The following is a 26,925-nucleotide window of genomic DNA, read 5'->3' as shown; positions in this document are numbered from 1 at the left end:
TGCCCTGGGAAGTCGCGGTCAACGCGGTGAGGACTTTGGCTCATCGACCCGGGCCAATTTCAATTTAATAGGCGCGTTGACAGTTGAATGACGGTTTCCTCATTTGTCCATCTCATAAGCAGCAACAATCGTACTGCCACTGCACCACCCCTCGAAACCTGACCTGCATCCAACATCCTCCATATTCCAATCTTTCCGCAGTGTCCAATCCACCTTTGGCATCTGTTGCCTCCCGTTCCCGACTCTTGCTGTGAAGCTTGTGAGGCTCGGTGGCTATTGCCAAGCCCCTGTGTTTTGGCGTTCAGTGTTTACTTTCGGCGCGTGTACGGACGGAATCAAACAAGTCGATCTAGGCCCGGGCATCGAAACCCTCCGATTATCAGTTGGGCCTTTTCACCGCAGTCCAACCTCGCTTTCAAAAACAATTGCCCTTTGCTACAAACATCCAGTCGACTTTATTCGGCCTCGAAGTCTGGTTAGTTTCCAATGGCCGCCTGAGGCACGGGAGTATCTTAGTGGTTAGTGATATCTCAGGTCTGCTGGTCGACAGCATGGGTATCTCAGGTAATTCTCACATGTTTCGATAATGCAGATAAAATACACGCTAACATCTACCTATAGGCCTTCTCCCGCTGCTCAAGTCGATTCAAAAGCCTACTGAACTCAAAAAGTTCAAGGGTGAGACTCTGGGAGTGGATGGTTATGGTTGGCTACACAGAGGGGCCATTTCATGTGCCATCGAACTCGCTGAAGGCAAGCCCACGCGCAAGTTCGTTTACCCACCCCCCTCTCACTGTTTTGAGCATCAGCTGACTCGATTCGCAGATATGTATACTACGTGATGAACCGTGTCCGTATGATGCAGCACTTCGGTGTCAATCCATACATCGTCTTTGACGGCGACTTTCTGCCTAGCAAGGCAGGAGAGGAAGCGTCACGAGCCAAGAGACGAGAGGAGAGTAAGGCGTCGGGCCTGGCTCTTTTGAAGGCCGGGAAACCTTCACTCGCACACCGCGAGCTCCAGAAGGCCATTGATATCACCCCCGAAATGGCTCGTGCGGTCATCGAAGAACTGAAGAAAGTCGATGTTCCTTATATCGTGGCACCTTACGAAGCCGATCCGCAATTGGTATACCTCGAGCGCCAGGGCATCATCAATGGGATTCTTTCGGAGGATTCTGACTTGCTGGTATTCGGCGCCAAGCGACTCATCACCAAGCTGGACCAGCATGGGGCTTGTGTCGAAATCAACCGCCGGGATTTTGGAGCTTGCCGCGAGATTACTCTGACTGGATGGAGCGATGAACAGTTCAGACACATGGCGATCCTTCACGGTTGCGATTACCTTGGAGGCATCAAGGCTCTCGGCTTGAAGACAGCTTATCGCATGCTGCGCAAGCATAAAACGCCTGAAAAGGTTGTGAAGATGCTTCAGTTCGATGGCAAATACCGCATTCCGCCCGATTACCTTCAGCTTTTTCACCAGGCCGAATTGACATTCCTTTACCAGCGCGTCTACTGCCCTAAAGCTAAGGCATTGGTATTTTTCACACCTCCTTCGTCAGACATTGACACCAGTGCGATGCCATTCATTGGTGGTCCCGTGGAACCGGAAATGGCCCGGCGCATTGCCGATGGCTGCGTCAATCCGATGACGAAAGCAGAGATTGTTGTTGCAGTACAGTCGCCCGATGCGCGGAAACGTCGGGCTTCATCAATCGTCGGTCCTCGACCTCAGGCACCTCGTCTGGGCTCGCAAACCAGGCCCGCTCCGCAGCCCCCAGCGAAACCAATAGATTCCTATTTCAATGGGCACAGCCGTATACCCCTGGGGAACATGGATACAAACTGTTTCTCAACAGATACTCAGCGGACCGCCTCATTGACGAACAATGGACAGCGCCCCATCGTTTTTCCTTTGCCACGACCGTATATCGAAGACGAAGCATTACCGCCGTCGCAGCTACCGCGTCCGTATACGAACCAGCCTGTCAACTCTAGATCACAAGTGCTCCGGCGTCGTACTGAACCCATCTCGAATCTCCTGCTCAACGATGGTGCCACGCTGGGGTCAACTTCGCGCCGAGAAACTGTGAACATCGGCAGAGTTGCAGAGGGCCAGCCTTCGACAAGGCTTACAGCCACTGCGCGACCACCTAAGAAGACCAGGCTGTGTGATGATGCCGAAGCAGGTGATGACAAAGAACGGAGCAAATTCTTCCCAGCTCCCAAGAAGGAAGCCAAGAGGCGAAACAGTTATTTGATGTCTGACGACTCGGTGGAGGAAGCCATGAAGGAACTTCCCGATATTGATAGCTGGCACTCGGCCAAATCAGATAAGGGGATTATGGTGTTCAAGGAGAGCTCTGACAAGGACAATCGTGCTATCTCTAAGGATGACGAAAAGGATATGCGAAACACTGCATCAGCTCCAATTACAGGAAAACTGCCCTCGGCAACACCATTGAGGTCCGCCATCAGTCGCTTCACCTTCAACCAATCCCAACAGAGCAGCCGCCCTACACCAGCATCGACCGCCTCGGCGTCCTCAACTGACTCAACGCCAATGTCCTCCATGACGTCGAGTACCATGCCTTCCACCAACAGATCGACTCCTGCCACCCCTCTCATGACACCCCTGCAAAGGATTGGATCCCAGGCTCTGAATCGGGCGAAGGGCCCTGCTACACCTAGCTTCACAGCACCGCGACAGGTGAAAAGAAGCAGTAAAGGACGGAAAAGTCTTGATAACCTTCCTGTCAATGCTTCATTCGTACCCCTGCCCCCAGTTGACTTGGAAGAAGTCGAGTCTCTACACCAGACTGGGGGAAGTGAGGACATGATCATACCAGATAGCGAGAACGAAGAAGCGGATAACGACTTGGTGGGACAGGAGAACATGGGCAAGGTCGCAGGTCGGAGAACTGTGGACTTGTCTAGATTCTTGTATCTTGATATTTTTGCTCAGTGAATAGCGACATTCTATAGCAAGCATGCCATCGTATTTGGCTGGAGTTTGGCGTGTGGACCGTATATACATGGTTGTGATATGCATAGCCTAGGAGTTCGGTTCGGATTCACATGGGGGTATGGGCTTGTTTCTTATTTTTGTATTTGACCACCCGCGCATGGGGCGTGTCGCGTGCATTAAATGAGGGTCTTGTTGTTAGAGAAGTCAGCAGCCTCTCTATATTGTCATATATATGGTTATACCCATGCTTGTCCAAAAAATGCCCAATGGGCTATTGAAGGTCTTTCCACCTCCACACGCTCCATTCATGTAATGGCTCATCGTCCAGGCCCTCGAAATCGGCGTACTCTTGGCCTTCTTGGGCGACTACTAAGCCCCGTTCTTCCATCAAGCGCCAGAACTCACGCAGAGGCTCTAGATAACAGACGCGTTGTGGCCAGCAGGTTATGGCTCTGGCGTCTTTGCTACGAGACAAACAAGTCGCAATAGTGCAGGTCAGGAGCTCCGGGTGGTCCTCAGTGTACATGGTATCCGCAGCCATAACAATAGGGAACTTGTTATCCTCGGTGATGCCGACCTTGACCTCAGACGACGAGGCTGGGTCGTAGATGAAAAGGTCGGAAGGGGCATTCCAATCAAGGGTACCGCATCCAGCGCCAGCGCCTTGGGCTTGGAAGAGGGACGAGTTGGCATCGATGTTGGCCTGCAGTCCAGGCACTATCGTGGGCAGGTCCGTTAGCAAAGCACGCGAGCCCCATATGCAGGCAGCGCTCAGGCCCGTGAGACCTGTACCTGCGCCCAGTTCCAGGATTTTGTAGCCATGGTGGGCACCGGGAGGAGTAGCAACAGCAGTCTTGGTTTCCTGGGAAGCGTCGGCGCGCAGCTGGGCAAGAGGAACTCCTAGCTTGTGCAGGGTATTCGAGATGACCACCGACGAGGACCATGTGGTCAGGGTAAGATTCTCAGCTCGGCAGGCCGTCTCGACGATGACCAAGGGGATCTTGGTTGAGGCGGACTGAGGGATTTGATAAGTGGACCTCAGCTCAACCGGCTCCGAGGAGAAGGGATATTGCTCTACTGCAATGCTGCCCATCCTCCTTGACTGGCGAGGTTGACGGATGCAACCTCTGAAATGGCCGAAGGGGGTTTAGTAATTTGTGCAAGGTTGAAATCCTTCTTCGGGAGGTCTGGATGCATATGTTGGCGCTGTCTGAAGGCGTACTTTTTTTTTCACGTGGTTGGGGGTAAAATCCGATCACAGGCTGACAGGAGCTGGGGAAAAGAGGGGAAAAACGGAAAATTAGCGACATTGGCGGGGACTGGGCTACTGAAACCAAGCCAATCATAACGAGAAATAGAATACCCCGGATTGAAGATCATATGTTCTAGCTCACCCATCCGTTTTCATTCTCCATTAGTGGTCACAGAATCCTAAGATGACACCACACACTAAAGGTTAAACCACACGACAGGGCGGGCGTCGTTCCCAATCAATACCACCTCGCAACGTAGCACCACTACTGCAGCGAGAATACGGATCCCACCTCAGGCCGCGACCCTGCCTGCGGGCCTGTGTCGTTAAGACTTGAGAAACATAACATGCCTTGAGCCTTGAGGATTGAACGGAACAGTGTTACGGAGGAACGAAGATATTTCTTTGGGAAGTTTAGGACCGACGACGTAAAAAGCAGAGAGGTAAGCCAGTTCGAATACTAGATAACGGAAACCTCGGGCTGAGCCTCCTTGCTGCTGCTCATCGTCTTCGCCCGGCTGTTCCGTCTGGTTTTCTTGGCCATGGCGAAGGATCCGCCTGTGTGTTCCAAAGACGGCAACTCGGGAGCCATCCCCCTTTTGACATCTCACGGATTCGAGCCCTGTCTTATCCGTTGCCTGTTTGACCCGACCTTCTGACCCGACGCCTCTCAACCCGAGCTTGGTCTGGCCCGACCATTCTCACCGATGCCGCGTTTCTGGCTCCTGTGCCACCATTTCGGCCCTTGAACTATCACCATCGTTGGCGCCGGCAAGCCGACCTTTCATTGGCAAGCCCAGATGTGTCGCCAGCGCCAAATCTCGACCGACATTGGGCTAGTCCCTTGCAGCAAGGTACTGTAGCCGTCAAATTAGCTGATCTCGCTTGAACGGAACGCACTTAGCCTATAATGGACATATCTTACCGGAGCATCGTGTAAACACCTTGCGGCACATATACCCGTTATAGCATTCACCTCGCAGCATCTCTTCCAACACGCAGGTGCCAAGGTACGGGCATTTGCGAGGTCTCTTGACAGAAGGTGTACTACAACAACTTTGTCGCCTCACCGCCCAGTCGGTAGCCATCCCGGTCGCAATGACCAGGCAAAAGGAGTGGCAGGCGATATATAATTGATTGGTACAATCTACTTTTTGCGCGGCTGACAACAGCTCATTCCAGCATCGTTGGTCGGAGGATGATCGTTCTGCATGCTTTCTATGCAAGGGAGCTAGCAGATCCATGAACGCCCTTGGCAGTCCAGCATACATAATTGAGCCCGATTGGGACAACGCCCAGCCAAGCCGGGAGCTTCTCAGCCACCTAGAAAGCTCCGATCAACAGCACTGCCAACATCACGGGAGAAGGTTATGATTTTCTTTGCTTTGATTTGGCCGAGTGCCCGTTTGCGATAAAAGTTATCTTCTAGGACTTGACTTGGTTGACTATTCCTACTTTACCTGCTTATTCCAGACGATTCCTTCCACTCATTCTCCATGTTGGAACCCCAGATTGCGGTGTCGGCTGACGGCCCGCCCTTCAATTTACCCGGTCACTCGGAGCCAATCAACCTTCCCGCCGCCCATGGGGCAGCAGTCCTATTCACGGGGAAAACGTATAGATTTACTTCTGCATGTCTTGGCAAGACAGCAGGGGTAAGACAGAGTCTCGATAGGCACCTATCGTATGAGCTGCTGAGTCCGAGACCATGGCTATTCGGCATTCCAGCGGCTACTGACTTTATACATAACAAGCGCGATGGTTCGCTCCATATCTTCCTTCTGTAGTGTCGTCTGATACTCCCGTCTCTCGTATACCTCCTGGAGCACCGCTCAAACAACATACCAAGCGTTGACACGATAATGGCTGTTCTCAACAAGGGGCATGGGGCTGATCCCCTCATCGCGACCATCGTCGCGGGGATAAGACGCCATGGTACAAGAAGCCCAATTTGCGAATTCTATACCTCTGGCTCTTTATATGTTGTATGGGTGTTGAGATGACGTCGGGTTTCGACTCCCAACTCATCAACGCGCTGCAATTCTCTCCTCCCTTCAACACCTGTACATACAGCCCATGCCGCATGAAGCGGTGCCTCCTGCTAGTTGCGTGATTGCTGACAGTCCTCAGATTTCGGCGAGGGACACATGGATGATAAGGGAAAGCCCGCTATCAAGCCCGATATTCTGGGGTTTGTCAACGCTTGTTACCAACTCGGGTCCATCCTCGCGGTTCCAGTAGCCCCATGGCTCGCACAGCGCTTGGGTAGACGATGGTCGATCATGATAGGTTCCTTGATCCAAGCTGTTGGAGCTCTTCTCCAGGGGTTCGCTCAACACGGTAGGGATGATCCCTGGCCTGACCCTAAGGGAACAAGCCGCGATCTAACGCACGTCTTCTTGCAGTCGCCATGTACATCATCGCCCGTATGATCCTCGGTTTCGGTATCCTCTTCTGCATCATCTCCGGTTCGTCTCTCATCGGAGAGCTTGGTCACCCTAAAGAGCGTCCTACTCTGACTGCTTTCTTCAACGCATCATACTTCCTCGGTGCTATTGTCGCTGCGGCAATCACCATTGGAACCGTCGAGATTGTCGGCGATTGGAGTTGGCGGTTACCATCGTTATTGCAGATCGTCCCTTCTCTCCTCCAGATCTGCACTGTCTTGTAAGTCAACCTGCGATGCGCCTCCGCTTTCGAGTGCTGACTGGTGTCAAGTCTACTTCCCGAGAGTCCTCGATATCTCGTCAGCAAGGACCGAGACGATGAAGCGTTGGCCATCCTTGCCAAGTATCACGCCGAGGGCGACGTTCACTCTGAACTTGTCCAGGCCGAGATAGCTCAGATCAAGACGACGATCAAGCTTGAGATGGAGAATAGCAAACAGTCTTGGGCCCAGCTTTTCGCCACCGCCGGTATGCGACGCCGCGTGTTCCTCTCTGTGTTCATCGGTCTCTTCACCCAGATGTCTGGCAACACGCTGCTTTCATACTACTCCAACGTCTTATTCGAGAAAATGGGCTACACATCCAAATTCGCCAAAAGCAGAATCAACATCGCCAACCAGTGCTGGAGTCTTGCCAACGCCACCATCATCGCCGTCTTCGTTGCGAGGTTCCGTAGACGCTTCATGTTCTTGCTTTCCTCAGTTTCCATGTTGCTTGTCTTCTTGGCCATGACTGTCTCGTTCGAGAAGCTGCAAGAAGCCTCCGATAAAGGGTTTACCAACCACGCCGCGCAGATCTCTGCGTTGGTCTGGTACTTTGCTTACTCGCCTACCTACAACATCGGTAATAACTCGTTGACCTACAGTAAGTCTTCCTATTTCCAACGAAGCTTGGTCTATGCTAACAGTCCTTGCAGCTTACCTCGTGGAAATTTGGCCCTATGCTACCCGGTCTCGCGGTATCGGTGTCCAGCAGGTCTTCGGCAAACTTGGTGGCTTCTTCTCTACCTATGTCAACCCGCTTGCCATGGATGCCATCGGCTGGAAGTTCATGGCAGCTTATACTGGCTGGCTCGCATTCGAGAACATCTTCATCTTCCTGTTCTACCCCGAGACTTACGGCCGGACTCTCGAGGAACTTGCCTTCTGTATGTCCATACCCCTTCTACCATTATTGATTTCATGGTGGCCATACTAACACAACACTCTCACAGTGTTCGAATCCGACGCACTTGTGGCCCAGCAGACCGAGGCCGTCGAGAAGGTCGTCCACGATATTGAGCACGACGAGCCCAAGGGCGGATCGACCGTTGCTCACCACCAGGTTTAGAAAACACAATTTTTGGGCAGTGGCTCAAGGGGTTGTTAATTCGGTGGTAATGAACCGGTTGAATTAAAGTCTATCCATAATGTGGATGCCTTTATAAAAGGATAATCTTCGTTGTCGGCTTGGAGTGTGTGTCTATACATCTACGACTTTGATACAGACAAGCTCACATTAGTTGCTATCTTCGTATTCAAATACCAAGATGTTATCATGTCCACCTTGTGTTGCACACTATGTTGACTTGTTAAAGCCAGGGGCTGCAGTTGAAAGTTGTTGAGCGTTCTTTAGCAATGAATAAGCATGTACCTTGACTGCCAAGTCACCTGTCCGGACTTTTTTCTTTCCTTTTTCTCTTTCATTTTATTTTCCGATTCATAGCAGGTCAGCCCAGCAGAATCAAAAGACTCACAAAGAGCGAGTTGCCACCTCCGCTCTAGAACCTGCGCTCCCTCCTTGATCAGCAAATTGGTTTCCATGGTGATTTACCTCTCCTTTTCAGTCCCTCTTACTTTTTGCCAAGCCAAACCCCACAGAACATTGGAGGCTACTCATCCCAGATTTACCCCCGACAAAATCCACGGTTTGCAGTGTAAACGAAGATCTAAGTAAGCCCCCCCTCCCCCCAAGAACCATCAGAAGAGAGGACAGCGGTCTCCAGGGCACTCAAAGCTGTTCTCTGTATCGCAGATTATGGTTGAACAACGTCACATACTGCTCCAGCCGGGTCTGTGAATCAGCCTTCAAGGGAATAACACCCCAAAGCAGCTGACCTACACAAATCCAAGAAGAGAACACATGAAGACATTCTGACATCTCCAGTTGATTATGTCCTGAAATACACGCAAAAGCCAACCAGGCCTCAGCCCCAGACCTAACGAAAATCACAGACAGTTGGCCATGTACATACTATATGTGCCTTCTATGATGTACAAACTACGAATATAATACGTTTACTCAAAGGAGGCGGGTTTTTACTTTTATATAAGCCACAACGGCTTCAACGGGGTTGTGGCTTATCCAGTCACAAGTTTCACCCGCCGCGGTCACACAGCGATCGACATGGAGGGCACGGACTCTCAGATTGATGCTGTAGGTTACCTAGGTACCTAATGTACCAGATGTCTACCACCCGACTACCGAATCGACCTCATTACGTACATGTAGAGTCGGGTCGGGTCGCCTGGTATCGGATCTTCAAACTCGTCACCAACGCAACATTCAATGCAACCAACGATCAAACACAACAATACCGCACGCTGACTCGAGTTTTGGTGTTTCATTCGACTGTGTCCTGTCTTCGCTTCCCCCCCACTCAGCCAACCTCGGAGGGCATCGGGAGACACCCACTTATCGATCCATCTGGAATCTTTACGTACCTCAAGATTTGCACCACTTTACGGAGATACCTACAGAACTCGTGACCAGGCATTTGGGTTAAATGCTATTACAAGGCCTGTCGCCCCTGCCTGCCTGCCTGCGACTGCCTAATCGTGATAGCATCCTGCTCCATTCTGCCGGCGTCCATCACCCCCGTCAGATATTGCTGGCTACAAGCAGCCATCACCTGCTGCTTACCTGCTGCCTGCTTTACTAATCCAGCACGCCAGGTGAAAACAAGGGATCTGTGGTAGCTCGATCTGCCCTGCTTGCTCACTCAGCACTCCGATGCAAAACACACATCAACAAATTGAAAATCTGATACGTGCTTTTCAGGTACTTTAGGTAGCCCAAAGGTCACCTACATGTACCAGCCGAGTGATTACCTAAGCTAACCTGTGCCGCGTTGGGTTCCGGAGGGCTACGGTTCTGGTGCTGACAGAAGTTTGCCCCTCCCTGGCAAAGGCGGCCAAAGCCCACCTGCACCTGAGCCGCTCCAGGCGGTAGCCACCTAGCGCCAGGTTGCCTATCAGCACTATCGTTCTAAGGTCAGGTAACCATCAACTCCGGTGACGCATCCATCGCATCCTATCTCACCATCCATCCTCCATCACACGCTCCCTTTCCGCTTTCTGCAGCGTTACAAATCCTGTTACTCGCAAAAACCCTCGAGTTTCAGGCTTCTTCGCCAATTTGTCTTCCTCTTACAAACTCAAACCCAACTCAGCCCATCCTCTCAACCAACAACCCGACCCTTCCATTCCGCCGGTTGTCTTCACGGTATTTGCTCGTCGCTTGCTGACGGGCATCTTCCTGTGAGACCACCACCCTGTACCGCCGACAAGATTCCTCCCATCACGAGGAAACGGAAGGCGGCGGAGGCCAAGATAATAGACTCATCTTCCTCGTCGGCGCCAAACAACAAAAGGCGGGCTGCTACACTCAAGCACCAGAACCCAGACCCTGCACCACCCACTCCAGCCACCGGTATGGACTCCGACGAAGACTTTCTGTCCACTCTCAGTAGTGATGACGATATCATGCTCGACGACAGCGAAAACGATGATATGTCAAATGGCGATGGTAAGCATCATTTTTTATCCCTCCTTTCTTTCGCTTTGTTCGTTGTGCACCCCTTGCTCTGTTCCATCTCATTTCCCCGTCGCTGCCCGCTGCCGGTAGACCCGTCCTTGTTTGGGTGTCCAACGAGAGGGCCTTCCCAACTGGTTCCGCATACTTGAATGCAGCAACCGTGTCGTATTCTTTGCATACTTCTAACCACGATGACTAATGACTTCGGTTTACAGAATTCGATGACGCTTTCGACGAGGATCCCGATGACGAACCGGATCTAGGACTGCAGAAGCAGAAGACACCAGTCGCCTACGATATCGGCTTCAAAGTTTATAGTCCGGGCGACATCCAACAGCAACAAGAGGACATGATGAACGAGGTCAACATGATCCTGGAGATGTCCAAAGAGGATGCCGCCATCCTGCTCCGACACTTCCGCTGGAACAAGGAGCGCCTAATCGAAGACTTCATGGACAACTCGGATAAGGTAGTCGAAGCAGCTGGCATTGTAACAAGTGTTGCAAACCCCCCGCAACTCGAAACTCTGGATGGATTCATGTGCGACATTTGCTGCGACGACGACGAAGGGCTGAAGAGCTTTGCTATGAAGTGTGGGCATAGGTACTGCGTGAACTGCTACCGCCATTACTTGACTCAGAAAATCCGGGAAGAGGGTGAGGCCGCTCGAATCCAGTGTCCTGCTGAGGGATGTTCGCGAATCATCGACGCTCGATCTCTTGATCTGCTTGTCACGCCAGAACTCTCGGATAGGTACCAGGAGTTACTGAACCGGACTTACGTGGAGGACAAAGACACGTTGAAGTGGTGCCCCGCCCCCGATTGCGAAAATGCGGTCGAATGCGGCATCAAGAAGAAGGAACTCGACAAAGTGGTGCCGACCGTAGCATGCGCGTGTGGATACCGGTTCTGTTTCGGATGCATCTTGAGCGATCACCAGCCTGCCCCTTGCGAGTTGGTGAAGCGCTGGCTCAAGAAATGTGCAGACGATAGCGAAAACGGCAAATTGGATCTCCGCTAACACGAAAGAGTGTCCCAAGTGCAATTCGACTATAGAGAAGAACGGCGGATGCAACCACATGACTTGCCGCAAGTGCAAACACGAGTTCTGCTGGATGTGCATGGGCCTGTGGTCAGAACACGGAACGAGCTGGTACAACTGCAACCGGTTCGAAGAGAAGAGCGGAACGGACGCTCGCGATGCCCAGGCTAAGTCGCGTGTGTCTCTCGAGCGCTATCTGCATTACTACAACCGGTACGCCAATCACGAGCAATCCGCACGCTTGGACAAGGACATGTATACCAAGACGGAGAAGAAGATGGTGCAGCTTCAGTCCGCCTCGGGCATGTCTTGGATCGAAGTCCAGTACCTCAACTCGGCATCCCAAGCGCTGCAGACGTGTCGTCAGACTCTTAAGTGGACGTACGCCTTTGCTTTCTACCTAGCCCGGAATAACCTTACAGAGATATTCGAGGATAACCAGAAAGACCTTGAGCTCGCGGTGGAGAACCTGTCCGAGATGTTCGAGAAGCCCATCTCGGAACTGGCCGACTCCAAGTTGAAGGTCGATATCATGGACAAGACTTCGTACTGCAACAAGCGCAGATTAATTCTGCCTGCAGGATACAGCAGAAAACCTCGCCAATGGTATGTCGCCAAACAAACTATGAGCTGGGAGAAAGTGCTCCAGGCGATTCGAATTTCGTTCAGTCATTTTCGACTACCCCTCCCTTACCTCCTGTGCTTTGATAGAAATTTGATGGTTTTCTTTTGTATGGTTCCCCCTATCTTCTGCTGTCTTCCGCTCCTCCCTTGGCGTAATTGTCAACTGTTGTAGCCAGTGCCAGTGCATTGATAAATCGCTCCGCCCAATAACTTATGCTCATGTGCACTAACTTTCCATGCCCCTCAGGCCGGTGGACTTTCAATGTTGATCTGAAAAATGGGCAAGGTGGACGACAGTAAAGCCTGGCCAGAACATAACACACTGCTAGAAACGCCTCGAAACGGAGGATCTCGAATTGACTATGCCTGTAGCGGGCAAGGCTCCTTAGCTGGGGGAGCATACATTGGTAGCGGGCCATGATAGATTTTGTTCAGGCATCGAAGTCCCCTACATGTTTGAGTGAGCAACTCATGAGCATGCAAGGTTCGCACATGGGTTTAGCGGGGTTACGGAGAATTATGGGCGTCCTGGGCGTTGTAGCTATCATTCGCTTCCTGTACTATGTGCGCATTTTCACACTTGACCGGTAGCATGCAGCTTTGCCAGCTGGGGATGGCTTCATGATAGAAATCTCATTTGCATGCGTTGCTTCTCATTTTACACTGTAATCTATGCTCTTTGTGGGCTTGATTGACTAAATCAGCCCAGAACCTTCTCCGCCAGGGAAACTACAACTCAACATTAGCAAACCCATTTTCTAATTACGGTGTAATACCGAGGAAGTGATATGTTACCATTGGTTCCGGTGTTGTCGGGCTCGACGTGGGCCTCCTTGACCTTGCCATCCTCAATGGCCAAGGCGTATCGCTTACCACGCATGCCACCAAAGATGGCGGGAGCGTCGAAGCCCAAGTCCAGAGCGCGAGTGAAGTCACCTGTAGGGTCGCCCAGGAAGCGGATCTATGGAAAATGGGCGGGTTGGATTAGCATGACGATGAAGAAAGGTATGATCAGCGCACGGAACAACATGAACTTACACCAGACTCCTTGATGGGATCCATCTGCTCGTGCCATGCGTTCATGCTGTTTGGGGAGTGATATCGTCAGTTTTCGTTTGCTCCTTGGGTTGGTGATATAATAGTAGCGAGCCGATCGTTAGTTAGTACTCACACGAAGGCGTCGTTGACGCTGACAACGACGACCTTGCCGCCCAGGCCGAGGATCTCCTTGGTCTTGGGGTGGCGGATGTAGCCGGGGACGTGCTGCTGGCTGCAGGCGCCCGAAAAGGCGGCGGGGACGCCGATGACGAGGCCCTTGGTGGTCTTGAACTCGTCCAGCAGGTTCACCTTGTTGCCCGGCGACCCCTCGCACAGCACCTCGAGGTTCGGCAGCGAGTCGCCCACCTTGACCAGCGAGCGCCGCGTCGCGTGGAAGCTGCGGGCCGTCGCGGGGGCCCGGGCGGCGGCGGCGGTGGTGGCCATGCTGGCGCTGGCGCTGGCGCGGGCGCTGGTGGTCAGGGGGCGGAGGGCGCGGAAAGCCATGGTGGTTTTCTTGGTTTGCTGGTGATTGATGAGTGGGCGTGTGAGCTAAGATTGATTACAGTGGTGGCAGAAACTCAATCGAGTACAGGTAGTCAATGAATGGTTGGGATGTATGTTGAGCTTGACGCCCGGAGCTCTCTCAGCTGGTCTCGGACCTAAATTGAATTGAATGGGGCATGACGACATAGCAGTGCAATTGGTCCGGGGGCCAGGGCAGAGATACATACACACACTGTGTTTCGAGTATTCAACGGTATTGTCTGGACAGTGAGCAATCCAGAGCACTGTGTGTTTGGTTACTTTACGTGGGGTGGGCTACCCTGTCAGGTACATCACTGCCAATTTGAATTTCACTCCATGATGAGATCTGAGATAGATGAAATGCGTCGTGAAGACAGTCTTAGGAGAAAAGATTTAGAAAAAATAAAAACATAAAACAAGAGACAGAGATATGACTAATAAATTCTGGTTGAGAATTGCTAATACTCGTGGCCGACTGACAACGAAACCCCAGCGGCAGATCTATAACTGACCCTTCTCTACAACGAAGCGTGTCCTCCCACACCGAACTGTTCTATCTATCCCCCGGTTCCATCGGTTCGGCACACTATCACTGGTAAGTCTCGCCGTCTCCCAATAGTTGTGCATGGAGAGTGCTGGAAGCAGTGTTTGGCACAATATCAATACGCACCGGAGGCTTCATATCGGAAAACACTGGACAGTACTACTCATGGTGCGTGTCTACATAAACATACGCATTGGTATGCTTCGTATTCCAAGTACTTCCTAGCATCAGCAGTATCACTCAAGAAGCCTTCTCGCCCACTTACACTCGCTAGTACGCTGCCTTCCTCGTACATTATGTCATGGCCAGGGTCCCCTTTGTATCTCGTTAAAGGAGAGAAAATGAAAACGCAAGCGAAGAATGACAAGGACCCCGTTCCATCACTAAGGAGAGATTCCAAGGGGAGCTGTGACTGGAGGCATAGATTGGGCCTGATCTAACAGTGAGCTATGTAGGTATAGCCACTGAAACACCAAAGAGCAGAGGAGTAGGGCCATTGACTACAGGCCCCTTTTCGAGCATTGGAAAACACAAAACGACAGAAACAATACTCACAGCCTATGGGCTGACCGAAGCACCAAGGGAATCACATCCCTCACACTGTACAAACATCACACATTCAAACACCGCTAAAGGTGAGGCCGGATTTACGAAAAGGGGCGTATGAAGGTTACAGAACTGAGCCAGAAAGCAAAAGATGTATCTCTGATCCAATGATCACATGCATATTATTAAGTTGAGAACTAGCTAGATGGATAGATGGATAGATAGCACGTCCCATACCCCTAGCGGGATTGGAGCGGCTTCGCCGCTTCCCAGACGTTAAACAATACAACAACAACAGCCCCTTTCGAGCACAAATCTGCATACTTTCAACTAGACTTCAGCCGATATATATTTGTAGTGCGTAGTGTAGGCTAAGTGTCAATGTTCCCTCAACCCTTTCATTCCATCTCATGTATGTGCGAATGCGGTCCCGATTCACGGGGTAGGTTGTTTCCTTGAACCCACCGCTGCGCCCAGATTATCGTCAGGGCGACTCATCCATCCTTTTAAGTACTTATCTCCTTCTTTATCAGTGCATTACTGCTGCCTTAGGCTTGCCATCACTCTTTTCCATTCACTGATCTGAAGGAACACTTTATTCATCTTCCCCAACATTCGTGTTCGTCCGAGTGAATAATATTGTCAGCCATCCTACCTACTTTTTTTGAACGACTTGCAAACCTTCCACACACTCAACATGACACGGAATTTGGTCAGTGTTCGACAAATCTCTCACTTGGAGCCAACCTCGAGAGAAAGCAATACTTTGCTTCTGGCCCATGTTGATGGCTGGAAATGCGCCGTGAAGCCGGGCACCGCCGAGGTCGGTGCTTACATCGTCTACTTCGAGATCAATTCCTTCCTGCTTGCCAAAGACACCCGTTTTGCTGAACTTGGCAAATCCAACAGCCACAATGGCAACCTCATCACATGGAATGGCCAATTTGGCTTCCATGTCAGGTCAACCAAGCAAGAAGTCGCCCTTTCACAAGGCTTGATCATGCCGCTCGCCTCCTTCCCCGAGATCACCAAGGTCATTGCCGAGTTGGAGGAGAACAACACAAAGGAGAAAGCCATGCAGAAGGTCATGGGCATGTCGTTCGAAGCCGAACTGAAGGTGCTGAAGTGGGAGCATGCCCCCGCCACAGAGAACTCACTCGGTCAGCCCCCGTCTTTCTTTCCGGCGACCAAAATCAAGCGAGTACAGAACTGCCCCAACCTATTCACCCCAAAGTACAAGGATGCTGTCTACCAGGAATCCGTCAAGCTGAACGGTTCCGCCAAACCATCTACTTCGTCAATCGTGCCTCTCCCTGGTACAGAACGCTTCGCCCCTTGGACGGCCGTGCCGACATGCCCGAAGGCCGCTTCGGCGTCTGCACCAGCAACAATGACCTCCCGGAGAAACCCGGCTGTCACTTCTGGGAGGCCGCCTTGTTCTACGGTCTCCCAAAGAAGCTCGCATCTTTGGGCCAGAACCTCGCCATCCAGGGCGAGCTGTGCGGATTCAGCATCTGCCAGAACCGTGAGGGATTTGCCGTGGGCAAGTATGACTTCTACGTCTACAGAATCTTCGACATCGATACACAGGCAGCCTTGGGCCCACGCGAGACCGAACAGAAAGCCCAGCAGCTGGGCCTCAAGCATGTCCCGGTGAACGGTTACTTCCGGCTGCACGACATTGCCACGAGCCGCGAGGACCTTCTGCAACGGGCCGAGGGAGCCGGGATCTTTGGCAAGCCGAGGGAGGGGCTTGTATACAAGAACTTGAACTTGGAGGATGGACGTTCCTTCAAGGTGATTTCGAATGCCTATTTGATCGGAAATGGAGAGTAGAAGTAAGCCGGAGAAGAGTTCATCGTCCGCAGCTTGGCAAGTGGCTTGGGCTGCAGCTTGGGAAATGGCCACCAAAGTAGTGCGAGCTCTTCGGGGACCCAAGGATAATTACATGTACATTACAAAGGGAAGATCAAGTTAAAGGTGTCAATACTTGGTCACGACAGAATATGAACCCCAAGATCAACAGATTGCTATACCCCTGTGCACATTTTGTGAAGGATACTGCCGTGCGTTAATACACTTGTGATTGATCCAATATGCTGGCTTTTGCTTTGTTCTCCCTGTCACGGAGGCTTGGTTGTTCTGGGCAGTTCAATCTCCTCATTGTCGTCCGCTAAGTTTCGCTTCTGTGAATATTTTGTATGAGAACCTTGTTCATATCGTGCAGTCTTGTATTAAGTCGCCATGATACCAATTTTGTTTTTAATAGCCCCAACCTGGTCCATGTAAACTGAAGACCATGTTTTGACATTAGCACTTGGTGCAATGAAAGATTTGTTTAACAGGAGTCAGAAGTTGCAGCTGTGAATAGAGGAATTGTTGGATATGTTCTGCTTTTGCAACACAGGCCTCTTGTTTCCTAAGTGTTACCTACCAGGATACCAATTTTCAAGAAATAAGCTTTCCTGGCCTTGAATCCAGTGCATGGAAAATGTTTATATTCACTCCTGTGAGACTGTGTTGGGGAATGAAAGTTATCTCCCGCGTAATGTAGCAGTAAAGTAAAAAGGGGGCGGCGAGCCCTGAGCTGGGCTTGTCAGTCAAGCCCCCATTTTAATGGGAGGACACAGAAAAACAATCGACCCCCGGATGCTTCTACTCATTTGGCATGCACAAACTTGTTACACTTCTTTTTTGTCGCGCCCTTTACTCATCTTTGGGGGTCTGTGAGAATCAAAGCCGCAGTTTACAACAAATCTGGCCTGCATTATTACAACAGAAGGCCGTGACCATGACGCAAGCCATCCTGCCCGCTTTTGCCGTAATCGAGCAGAACTCTGCTCAAATGGACAGCTGGAACATCGTTGGTCTGTCGATCGACCAAGATATTTTGAACATCTTGTCGCCTGGCGGGGATGGCGCGTTTAGTGGGTTTAGCAGTCGAGTCGGCAAAGCTCAGCCGGACCATGACTACCTCTCTAGGCACAACAGGGGGGGGACGGCCGAGCCACAGAGAAGCCCAGCAGATGAGATCGAGTTCGTCGACATCGACTCTGAACTGCAATGCGAAGACTACCCCCTACTTGGCTACGTCCTGCACCAAGAACCCCTCGTCATGTACATCCCCTCGTTCGTCAAACCATCTGAGGCGGCGCACATTATAGGAATCAGGTATGTCAGTCAGGTCCCACCAGACTCCTCTCCTCTCCCCCTCCCCTCCCCTCCCCGCCACCGTTTCCGTCTGCTGACAGCTTTGCTGTAGCGAGCCCGGCTTCGGACCAGCCTACGTGGAAGACGCCGGCAAGATCGTACCGGACCAGAAGGCGCGCCGCTCTGAGACCGCGATGCCGCCGCGCGACGAGACGATCCGGTGCATCGAGCAGCGGGTCCGCAACATCCAGCCATGGGACGACGACCACCACCACCAGGGACGCCAGAAGCAGCAGCAGCTGAAGCTGGAGGCCCTGGGCACGCAGCGGTACCAGGCCGGCGGCTTCTTCACGCTCCACTACAACTACTTTGCGCAGCCGGGCAAGCCTGACCGGGCCTCGACGCTCAACTTCTACCTTGCGGCCAACTGCACGGGTGGGGGCACGCACTTCCCGCGCCTGCCGCGGCCGCGCGACCCGGCTTGGTGCGAGTTCATCGAGTGCGACGACGACACGACCGAGGAGGAGGAGGCGGCGGCGGCGGACGGCGTGGTCTTCAAACCCATCCCCGGCAACGCCATCTACTGGGAGAATTTGCGGGAGGACGGGACCGGGTACGAACAGACTCTCCATCAGGGGCTGCCCATTAAGTCCGGGGTCAAGATAGGGATGAACGCTTGGTCTTGGATCTTCCCCTAGGAGCAAGATAATCTGCTAGTCCATGTGGTATTATATCCTCTCAGCCGATATGCTAACAACTGTCCTGATTCTCTCATACTAATATGAAATATATCAAATATGTGTATAATAAGTAGGGCGAGAATCCTAGAGTTGCTGTTTCAACACGACATGTTTTCGTGCGCTTGGAAAATCATATAAGGGAATTTTTCGCTACAAGCCTTGAGTTTTCACGTTCTTCCCCTTCATTTGAGTAAGAACAGGCTTAGATTATTCTTCTAGGATTAAATCACCTCACAAAGTGGCCATGTTTTATCTCTTCAAACAATAGGGGTATTTCTGGTGAAAAGTTACCTACCTTACCCCTTTCAACTTTTCCCCCGCTTCCCCAAAGGCCACTTTGTTAGAGTGAAAGAGATAAAATAATCCTGGCTGCATAGTAGATTCATCATCATGGTTCATTAACATGGTTCATTAATGCATCCGGGTGACCTCAGACTTGGTAAGGCTGAAAAGAACTCGGTGCCTGCCGACTTCCTTCACTGAATGACAGCATTTTCAAGGGTAATCAAGCCTCCCCGAAAAAGGTTTCAGGATGACCGCAGACTTACAGGTTGCACAACGCCTAATTATTACAGGTTTGAAATACAAAGCTTGAGGTTAACCTAGCATTGTTTCGTCATTGCTACGTCTCGACAATAGACAGGAATCTTTTTATGTGGTAATTAGATAGTGATCGCGAAGTTATAACTCTTCACGTATCCCACTCTAGCTATAGACAATCCCTCCTAGTTAGTCAGTCTTCACCTCTTCTACTTAATCTTTATTTTTGTTGCCACGGAAAATGGTACGTTCATCTGCGCGAGTAGGCATTGCCCTTGCCATCGCGGCTCAAGCCGTCGTTGGGCAATTCAACCCTAACGTATACGCTGCCGGGCAAGGCGCTATGCCAGCCGCCCCGGCCCCGGGCGCCGGCGGTTACTTCAAAGACAACCCCTTTGCTCCCGGGGTGGACAAGACCAGATGCCCCCGGCCGGCCCTCCTGCCGCTGGTGGGGCCGGTGGAGGTTTCTTCCAGGACAATCCATTTGCTAGTGGCGGTGGGCAGAACCAAATGCCAGGAACTGCACCACCCATGGATGGTGGTATCCCTCCTATGGATGGCGGTACTCGTCCCATGACTGGTGTTGGTGGTGGTGGTCTACCTCCCATGCCTGGTGCTGGCGGCGGCGGTGGCTTCTACAACGATTACCCGTTCGAGAACCCCGGACATCGATGCAGTCTGGAGGCAACCAAGGGGGATATCCAATTCCGGGCAGCTCCGGGGCCGTCCCCGGCCTCGGTGGTTGTCCTGAACACGTTCCCTAGCGAGGTGGAGATCCTGAAGGACAAACCCGGCTGCCCAGCCACCCGGGCGTCCGAGTCAGTCAGAATCGAAGACCTAAGCTTCGAGCTTGCTCCTATCTGCCCTGACCGTAAGCACGCAAACATATCCACTCAGGCCCAGTCGCCTGCTAGAGAGGAGGATATAACTAACGACTGACCATTCTTTGAAAAAACTTAGACGATGGAAAGCTCTACCAGAGCCGAGGCGGTGCCACGTTCATGGTGCAGTGCTGCTCCCATGGCGGCGGCGAGCGCATCCGTACCGTCATGGCCGAGGACTTCCGCCGGTGCATGGGCAACTGCCCGGCCACGGACGACTGCCACAGCGTCCAGTACACGGCCCGAGACTACGGCGAGCCGGTCGGCACGTGCATCATGAACAAGAAGGGCGGCTTGGCCAAGGCGGCTTGCGGCGTCCCAGACCAGCACACCTACGCGTTCGTCGTGGACCCGCCCGCCATCGAGCCTGCCAACCAGCATCTAACCGTCAAATGCTCGACCGAATGCCCCTCTGGTCACGGCCAGCCCTTCAAGACCGAGTCCGGCGAAGTAAGTTCTCTCTTTCATCTCGATGCGTGCATTGGCGGACCAGTGGAAAAAACTAACGTACGTCGCCAAAACTACAGATCTTCCAGCTCACGTGCGGCAAGCGCCACGGCACCAAGATGATCCATCGCGACAACCAGCCGACCATGATGGACTGCATGAACAGCTGCGGCAGGCTGATGCAGTGCGACAGCGTCGACTACGACATGCACCGGAACATCTCCTAATCGGATTCGACGTCCGTTGTAATTACTGGTACTGTCTTGGGGCAACAGTAAGAGGATTCATACGAGAGACTAGGTACAAATAAGAAAGCACGACTGCTATGGCCTGTCATCCTGACTTTTCACCTCTGGTACACTGTCAGACTTACTATTAGACCTGGCTAAAGAATGTACAGGAAGCACATGGGATGTATATCCAGACACTAGACACTTGAGAAAATCACCAAAGTATCACCTGATATATCCCGTAGAGGCTGTATGCAAGTAAAACAGGAGTAAAACCAAGAGTGACATCGGCCCTCTAAACTAGGACCCAGGCCCCAAGCAGCTACAAAACTGTTCCGATACCCAATTTTCCTTCCTCGCACAAATGGAAAAGAAGGATGGTGGGGAATACTCATGAGGCGAGTCGTCACAGGTCAGACACTTTTACTATAGCAGCTCTCCTTTTTACTCAACGCATTCCTCCTCTCTCTCCGCCTCTTCTTCTTCTTCTTCTTCTCGTTCTCGTTCTTCTTCTTCCTCCTCCTCTTGCTGCTCTCTCAGGACACGGAAAGCTTTCTGGATAATCCACCGCAGTGCGGGCGCGTGGAAGTCGAGGGCCGTCTTGTCACGGCCGTATTTCTCTTCGTTCACTTCCTCCACGGTAACCCACGCAAAAGATTGGTAGATCTCCAGCCACAACGCGACCTCTTCTTCTTCGGGATGGTCCACCTCGGCAACGAAACAGTAGCGCCGGCATGGCGGCCAGGGCGGACTGGACTCGTACTCGTAGTATCCGACTCCCCGGGTGATTTTCCGAACGATCTGTCCCCTATAAATATCACACGCGTGTTAATTACCTCACTCTTCATTATTTGCAATGGGGAGTGCCTAGTATTATTATATTATGGGGTAGGTAGATCAGCGTGATGAACGTACGAGCACTGATGTACCGTGCGGACGACAGCGTGGAGCGCACTCTTCTCCCCTTCGAATATGCTGAAGCTGGGCACCTCCCATGTGTTTGGCTCGTGGATCCGTTGTAGGAGGAGGACCTTGTCTCGTTGTGCGTTGAAGACGAGGGCCGAGACCTCGAGGGGCCTCCTGGTCCCTGGATTCAGCAGGTTCAGGGTCGGGATGGGCATTGTGAAGGCTGAGAGGCTCTGGTCAAAACTCGCCCTGATGTGGAGGAACTGGGGCCGGTAAGTGTAGCTTCGGACTTCCACCGTGTTGTTGTTGATGTCTTCATTGCTAGTACTGGCGCCCTTTGACCTCGGCTTCGTGGGAGTCGACTGTGTAAACATTGCGAGGAGAAGGATGACGATGAGGAAGGAACCGAACGTAGGTAATTGGGCTGTAGTTGAGGAGTCGTTGTCGTTGAGATTACGTTTCGTGAAATCCTGATATTAAAAATTGGCCAACAGATAAAGCTCACAGTCTGCCCACACAAGGGGTAGAAGACAATTTGGCGTGAGCCTTTTGCTTATTAGTATCATGTGGGAAATGCGTTGCTGCTTTGTTGGTGATCCTTTTGTGCCGTGTCAGTCATCATAAACGAAAACAAATTACTCCTAATCTCTGACATCCAGCTCGTGTGACCACGCATGAGAGATATGTAGTAAACAGATAACAAAAATAGCATACGTGTTTCCCATATGAATGTGTAAGCATATTTCTAGTCAGACCCAGCCACCCGCCAGTGGATAGAAAGCTGATAACTTAGTCACCTTTGGAATATCCTACTACGACACAAAAGCTCACATTCATGAGCATTGGTTTATAAGCATGGACATCATGATGACTCAAGTAGCCCATGTCCTCATCAGTCTACAGCTTCACCATTGTCTTACATGACCGCCAGAGCCGTATGATTCCTGATATTAACCGAGAACCTTCTGTAAATAAAGACCATCGTTCATTATAGATAGACAACGTAGACCCCTTGATCAGATAAGTTGATTCTCTTTGCACTTGTGATTGTATACATGGGTGTGCGCAAGTTCAAACAAAATGTCTGCAAGCGGGAGCCCAGAACCTGGCAGTTTTGTTCACATTCATCAAGCTTGAATTCCAGAGTCCAAAGAATATACTGATTTGAAACCACATCAGATAATCCCGTCTGATTCTGACTGCTGCGACTTGGATGAGATGGGGATGAATAAGAAACCACCAGATTACTACTACATGGACCCTTGAGTACCAGGGGTAGAGTAGGTATTCCCCAGAACTCATGGTAAGAGTGTTATCAGAGCGTAGGCACCTAAGCAATGTACATCAGTGCCAGTGCCAGTGACCCGTGGAGTTATTAGAAGTTTGCTAATGCCACCTTTGATCTGGAAGCATTCGTTGTGATGGTGATAGACCGTGTCGTGTATCCTTCTGCTCACCACCACAGTCAGTAAAAACTGCTGGCAATTTTGTTAACCAAAATTGGGCACAAGAGTTACTGGACATCAAAAGGCCGAAATAAACCATGGTAAGCGATGAGCCTGGATATAGGGATCATTGCGGCTACGTTCAGAATGAAATGGCGGGTGGCGAGTATCACAGCTCTGCCACCGGTGCCAGTGTAAGTGCCGAGCGGCGGGATTGCAGCGCCTTCTTTAGGCGGCAAGCCCCCGAAAATTGAGTGGAAGGAGCTTACGAGTGGCCGCTACAGCAGGCCGTCCGGCAGGGTCGCCTGCTCCGGAAACAAGGCCAGTCTAACAATCATCGTCTAAAAACAGGCGAGTACAACTCAACTCGGTGGTGCAACTTGTCGATCTAGATAGAACCGACGAAGGTTTCTCACCCCGTCGCATATTGAACGTTTGCATTGAAAGGTAACACAGACCCTCGATCCACACCCCGCTAGATAAACAGCTCATGACGTTCAAACTGCCGGGAGTGACCTGGCCTGCCTTCTTTTCTCGTCTTCGCGTCGATAAATCCGCGAATCAAAGACAAGGCTGCATAAACCACCGTGTTCCTGCCCCTGTGTGTATCCGGTATCTGCACCCGCTTTAGGCAAGTAGAATGATAACAGTTGATTGCGATGCGCCCTGGAGATGTTTATTCGTATTTCGGAACAGCCCGGACCATCCTCCTCGACCCATCATCAGCCGCTAGACCTGCAGAACCTCAAACAAACGACAGCATGCGGCAGTTGGCATCACCCCTGGCCCAGAGTTGCATCGTGCTTTGTTTCTCCTCTTGGGCACCATGCCATCCATGGTCCTATCAATTTCCCACCACCCACACGTCGAAACACCTCCGTTTCCATTGGGACGCTTGTGAATGCTATGGTTGTAGTGTCCCAATTAGCCGACTGCTACAGCAGAGTATGGAGTCAATCTATCATATATATAATGCGGCCATGATCATCGTCCCGTGCCTCATTGCCCTTCTACCCTCAAGGGCTTGCACCTGTCTTTCGCTTCATTTGACTCGACTGTGTTTCTCTTCTTTTGCTATATTGCCATCAGCCTCATATCATCGTGGTTGTTGTTGCTACTGATTATGCGCGGTTTCTCGCTCCTCGCCTCGGCGCTGCCGCTCGCCGGCGTCGCCACGGCGTACCCCCGAGTCGACGGACCCGGCGCGCAGTTCGTAAGCCGGGCGGCCGGCAAGACGGTGATCCCCAAGGACTCGTTCGGTGCGTTCGACACGTACTGGAGCCACAACTACCCGTGGGGGACGGACCACAACGGCGGGGCGCGCATGAACCCGTCGAAAGTGTCAACCGCCAACGACGTGCTCACGCTGACGGCGTCGCCCGCCAGCGGCGAGCCGCCCGCCACCAACGGCGGCACGCAGTACCCCGTGCACTACCTGTCCGGCACCGTGTTCGCGAAGCAGCAGCTCACAGTCAAACCCGGCGGCGGCTACGATCTCGAGGCCGATTTCAAGGCGCCCGTCGCGAGGGGCACCTGGCCCGCCTTTTGGCTCACCGCCGTCAAGGGCTGGCCGCCGGAGATCAACGTCGCCGAGTGGAAGGGCTCCGGCAAGATCTCCTTCAACACCTTCAACACCAGCAGCCAGGTCGCCGCCCACGACGTCACCTACCCCAGCCCCGACAACGTGAGTCGAGAATAGCAGCCCCCACCCGTTTCACACGTTTTACTTCATTTTGCCATTGGGACTAGATCGCTGACTCTAAACTTCAAGTGGCACACCATCAAGGCCCAGATCCGAACCGCCTCTGCGACGGACGTATGGGTCAAGTTCTTCATGGACGGTGGCGAGATCACCACTCAGTATGGCAGAACTATGTCAATAGCGCATTCTACCTGGTGAGTTGCCTAGATGACCCCCTCATCTTCGGTTGTTTCCTCATCTCCTAACAATCTTTCGCAGATCATTGACCTGCAAATGGAGGGCTCGTCGGGCAGCCCCGGTCCTAGCGCTGGGACGACGTTCCAGATTCGCAATGTTCAAGTTACTGGCTACAACCCTTGAAAAAGGGTGGTGATTGAATGATCTTGAGAGCAATCGAGATATGTTCTTGTATATAATTCAGAACGCGGTATATATGAATCAAGAATCGTTGGATCCGGTAGATTCTTTACCTTTGATCACCGGTACCCCTATACCTTTCTTTTGCATCCTGAGATGACTTATCCTTAGCAACACATGCATAAAGCCTTGCGGTCTCGCGCGGTGAAACACACCTCAGTGGCCCTAGGTGAAACCCCTTACTTCCATGATTTCCAGGTCTCCAAAGTAAACCCGTGCCACAACTTAAAAATGTCCCCAGGGGTGTCCATCCATACCAGACTCAGGGCCCCCATTCGCATCCATGCCATGTGCCCAAACCACAAGTGCAGGCTGTAGGCACTCCATGTCCAACTCCAGGTGGAAGTTTCCCATTCAGGCCCCAAGACGATAATTCGCGAGAGGAAAAAAGGCCAAACTCTTGACGGATGTCCAAATCATGACTGGCGTTGCCACTCAGGCCTACATCCGGCAGTACGCGTCATAGCACAGTAGAACCAGCGGAGGTCAGCCGCGGTCCTCGAAGCGCTTGGAGCCGTAATTCATTTCACATTCAACACCAGATTGCTCCAGGTAGTAGCTGGGCGCCCATAGGCAGTTGTAGAGCCTGAACAAGGCGATGGACAATATGAGTATCTTGCAGTACATGGTGCCGATTCCTTTGCGCAGGCGCGTCACCGCTCTACAATGTGCGCCGTGGACAAATGTGTTGTGGGAAGTAATGTTGAAAGCGGCGGAGCAGTGCAGCAGGACGCAGGGGTGGTTTGGTATGCCTGCTTGCTTGGGCGTCAACACGCAAAGCTGCGCCGATCAGCAGCCAGTATATATATATATATATCAGGGCTCCCTAGTCTGTCTCCTCTTGGAGACGCTTCCGGATGGCAGAGATAGCCTCCTGCTGTTTGGCCTCACCAGCCGCCTGGAACGACGGAGAAGAGAGCTCGATGGTCTTGTCCCTCGACTTCAAGCCCTGGACGATGCGGAGATCCATCTTGGGGATCTTCAGAGCCTGACGAGCCACGTAAGTCGGTACTCAACAGAAAACGACACAAAATCATAATGAAGGGTATTTTTATGTGCTACTACGTTTCTAACAATTGGCAAAACTTACATTGCTCAAGACTTGCACGACGGCTTTGTTGGACTCGCCATTGCGTGGGGCCGCCGCGACGCACAGTTCGACGGCGTCGTCCGACACGGCCAGGACACCCTCGCGCACTTTATCGGCTCCAGGCTTGACATGGCACCGAATGTGCAATGACGAAGGGGCATTGCGTTTGCCCTTGACAAGATATATGACAGGAATAGGCGCACGCGCTGCCATTGTTGACGATGCTGTAGAAAGATGTATGTAGGGTGGTCTGATACGTTAGGTCGTTCGCCTAAATTCTACAGAAGTTTAGTTGTGGGTCAACCACATCATCATCACATGCGTACAGATTTATCCCTATCCACACAACCCCTGGAATCATCTATCACGAACTGCTGCGCTTATGCCAAGTGAATGAATTACATGTATCGAGAAACACGCTTAATTGATTTACTTACGCCAGAATTCTGTACCAAAGGTCTTCTGGCCGCTGAAGTATCCATCTCTCCAAGTCTAAACATGGAGTCCGCCGAAGCGTGTCGCAACTAGGCTCGACACTCAAACAACCATTTCATCCTAACCTGCTCAACATAGGCTTCTTCTTGTAGGCTCAG

At 51.9% G+C, this 26,925-nt stretch overlaps 11 protein-coding genes across 11 annotated transcripts; 7 read left to right on the top strand and 4 right to left on the bottom strand.

The window, feature by feature from the left end:
- Positions 1 to 551: 551 nt before the first annotated feature.
- On the top strand, positions 552 to 2,971 carry PG994_011884 (exo1 protein; the record flags this gene model as incomplete). Its single annotated transcript, XM_066863293.1, has 3 exons — positions 552 to 564; positions 622 to 769; positions 826 to 2,971. The coding sequence occupies 3 exons, from the start codon at positions 552 to 554 to the stop codon at positions 2,969 to 2,971; spliced, it is 2,307 nt and encodes a 768-aa protein (XP_066712403.1).
- A 271-nt stretch (positions 2,972 to 3,242) lies between these two features.
- Positions 3,243 to 4,064, bottom strand: PG994_011883 (uncharacterized protein; the record flags this gene model as incomplete). The annotated part of the gene is made up of 1 exon (XM_066863292.1): positions 3,243 to 4,064. The coding sequence occupies one exon, from the start codon at positions 4,062 to 4,064 to the stop codon at positions 3,243 to 3,245; it is 822 nt and encodes a 273-aa protein (XP_066712402.1).
- Positions 4,065 to 6,222: 2,158 nt separating this feature from the next.
- PG994_011882 (uncharacterized protein) lies at positions 6,223 to 7,999 on the top strand (the record flags this gene model as incomplete). Its single annotated transcript, XM_066863291.1, has 6 exons — positions 6,223 to 6,286; positions 6,354 to 6,563; positions 6,629 to 6,890; positions 6,942 to 7,534; positions 7,587 to 7,817; positions 7,884 to 7,999. 6 exons carry the CDS (start codon positions 6,223 to 6,225, stop codon positions 7,997 to 7,999), a joined length of 1,476 nt encoding a protein of 491 aa, XP_066712401.1.
- A 2,363-nt stretch (positions 8,000 to 10,362) lies between these two features.
- On the top strand, positions 10,363 to 12,136 carry PG994_011881 (IBR domain-containing protein; the record flags this gene model as incomplete). The annotated part of the gene is made up of 4 exons (XM_066863290.1): positions 10,363 to 10,456; positions 10,681 to 11,339; positions 11,506 to 12,030; positions 12,089 to 12,136. 4 exons carry the CDS (start codon positions 10,363 to 10,365, stop codon positions 12,134 to 12,136), a joined length of 1,326 nt encoding a protein of 441 aa, XP_066712400.1.
- A 695-nt stretch (positions 12,137 to 12,831) lies between these two features.
- On the bottom strand, positions 12,832 to 13,673 carry PG994_011880 (peroxiredoxin (alkyl hydroperoxide reductase subunit C); the record flags this gene model as incomplete). Its single annotated transcript, XM_066863289.1, has 4 exons — positions 12,832 to 12,860; positions 12,927 to 13,092; positions 13,170 to 13,215; positions 13,303 to 13,673. The coding sequence occupies 4 exons, from the start codon at positions 13,671 to 13,673 to the stop codon at positions 12,832 to 12,834; spliced, it is 612 nt and encodes a 203-aa protein (XP_066712399.1).
- Positions 13,674 to 15,481: 1,808 nt separating this feature from the next.
- Positions 15,482 to 16,620, top strand: PG994_011879 (DRB0094 family RNA ligase; the record flags this gene model as incomplete). Its single annotated transcript, XM_066863288.1, has 2 exons — positions 15,482 to 16,100; positions 16,148 to 16,620. 2 exons carry the CDS (start codon positions 15,482 to 15,484, stop codon positions 16,618 to 16,620), a joined length of 1,092 nt encoding a protein of 363 aa, XP_066712398.1.
- Positions 16,621 to 17,575: 955 nt separating this feature from the next.
- PG994_011878 (uncharacterized protein) lies at positions 17,576 to 18,632 on the top strand (the record flags this gene model as incomplete). Its single annotated transcript, XM_066863287.1, has 2 exons — positions 17,576 to 17,955; positions 18,047 to 18,632. 2 exons carry the CDS (start codon positions 17,576 to 17,578, stop codon positions 18,630 to 18,632), a joined length of 966 nt encoding a protein of 321 aa, XP_066712397.1.
- Positions 18,633 to 19,634: 1,002 nt separating this feature from the next.
- PG994_011877 (uncharacterized protein) lies at positions 19,635 to 20,769 on the top strand (the record flags this gene model as incomplete). Its single annotated transcript, XM_066863286.1, has 3 exons — positions 19,635 to 20,085; positions 20,175 to 20,545; positions 20,623 to 20,769. 3 exons carry the CDS (start codon positions 19,635 to 19,637, stop codon positions 20,767 to 20,769), a joined length of 969 nt encoding a protein of 322 aa, XP_066712396.1.
- A 447-nt stretch (positions 20,770 to 21,216) lies between these two features.
- Positions 21,217 to 22,052, bottom strand: PG994_011876 (uncharacterized protein; the record flags this gene model as incomplete). The annotated part of the gene is made up of 2 exons (XM_066863285.1): positions 21,217 to 21,580; positions 21,688 to 22,052. 2 exons carry the CDS (start codon positions 22,050 to 22,052, stop codon positions 21,217 to 21,219), a joined length of 729 nt encoding a protein of 242 aa, XP_066712395.1.
- Positions 22,053 to 24,246: 2,194 nt separating this feature from the next.
- PG994_011875 (glycoside hydrolase family 16 protein) lies at positions 24,247 to 25,185 on the top strand (the record flags this gene model as incomplete). Its single annotated transcript, XM_066863284.1, has 3 exons — positions 24,247 to 24,807; positions 24,873 to 25,019; positions 25,084 to 25,185. 3 exons carry the CDS (start codon positions 24,247 to 24,249, stop codon positions 25,183 to 25,185), a joined length of 810 nt encoding a protein of 269 aa, XP_066712394.1.
- Positions 25,186 to 26,068: 883 nt separating this feature from the next.
- On the bottom strand, positions 26,069 to 26,545 carry PG994_011874 (uncharacterized protein; the record flags this gene model as incomplete). The annotated part of the gene is made up of 2 exons (XM_066863283.1): positions 26,069 to 26,230; positions 26,333 to 26,545. 2 exons carry the CDS (start codon positions 26,543 to 26,545, stop codon positions 26,069 to 26,071), a joined length of 375 nt encoding a protein of 124 aa, XP_066712393.1.
- Positions 26,546 to 26,925: the final 380 nt, after the last annotated feature.

Source organism: Apiospora phragmitis (genome assembly GCF_038363925.1).
Source record: "Apiospora phragmitis strain CBS 135458 chromosome Unknown utg000010l:1.0-9815664.0:1.0-9183399.0, whole genome shotgun sequence".
In the NCBI taxonomy this organism is placed as follows: domain Eukaryota; kingdom Fungi; phylum Ascomycota; class Sordariomycetes; order Amphisphaeriales; family Apiosporaceae; genus Apiospora; species Apiospora phragmitis.
Note: the sequence above shows the minus strand (reverse complement) of the source record. Positions and strands in the feature narration are given on the sequence as shown.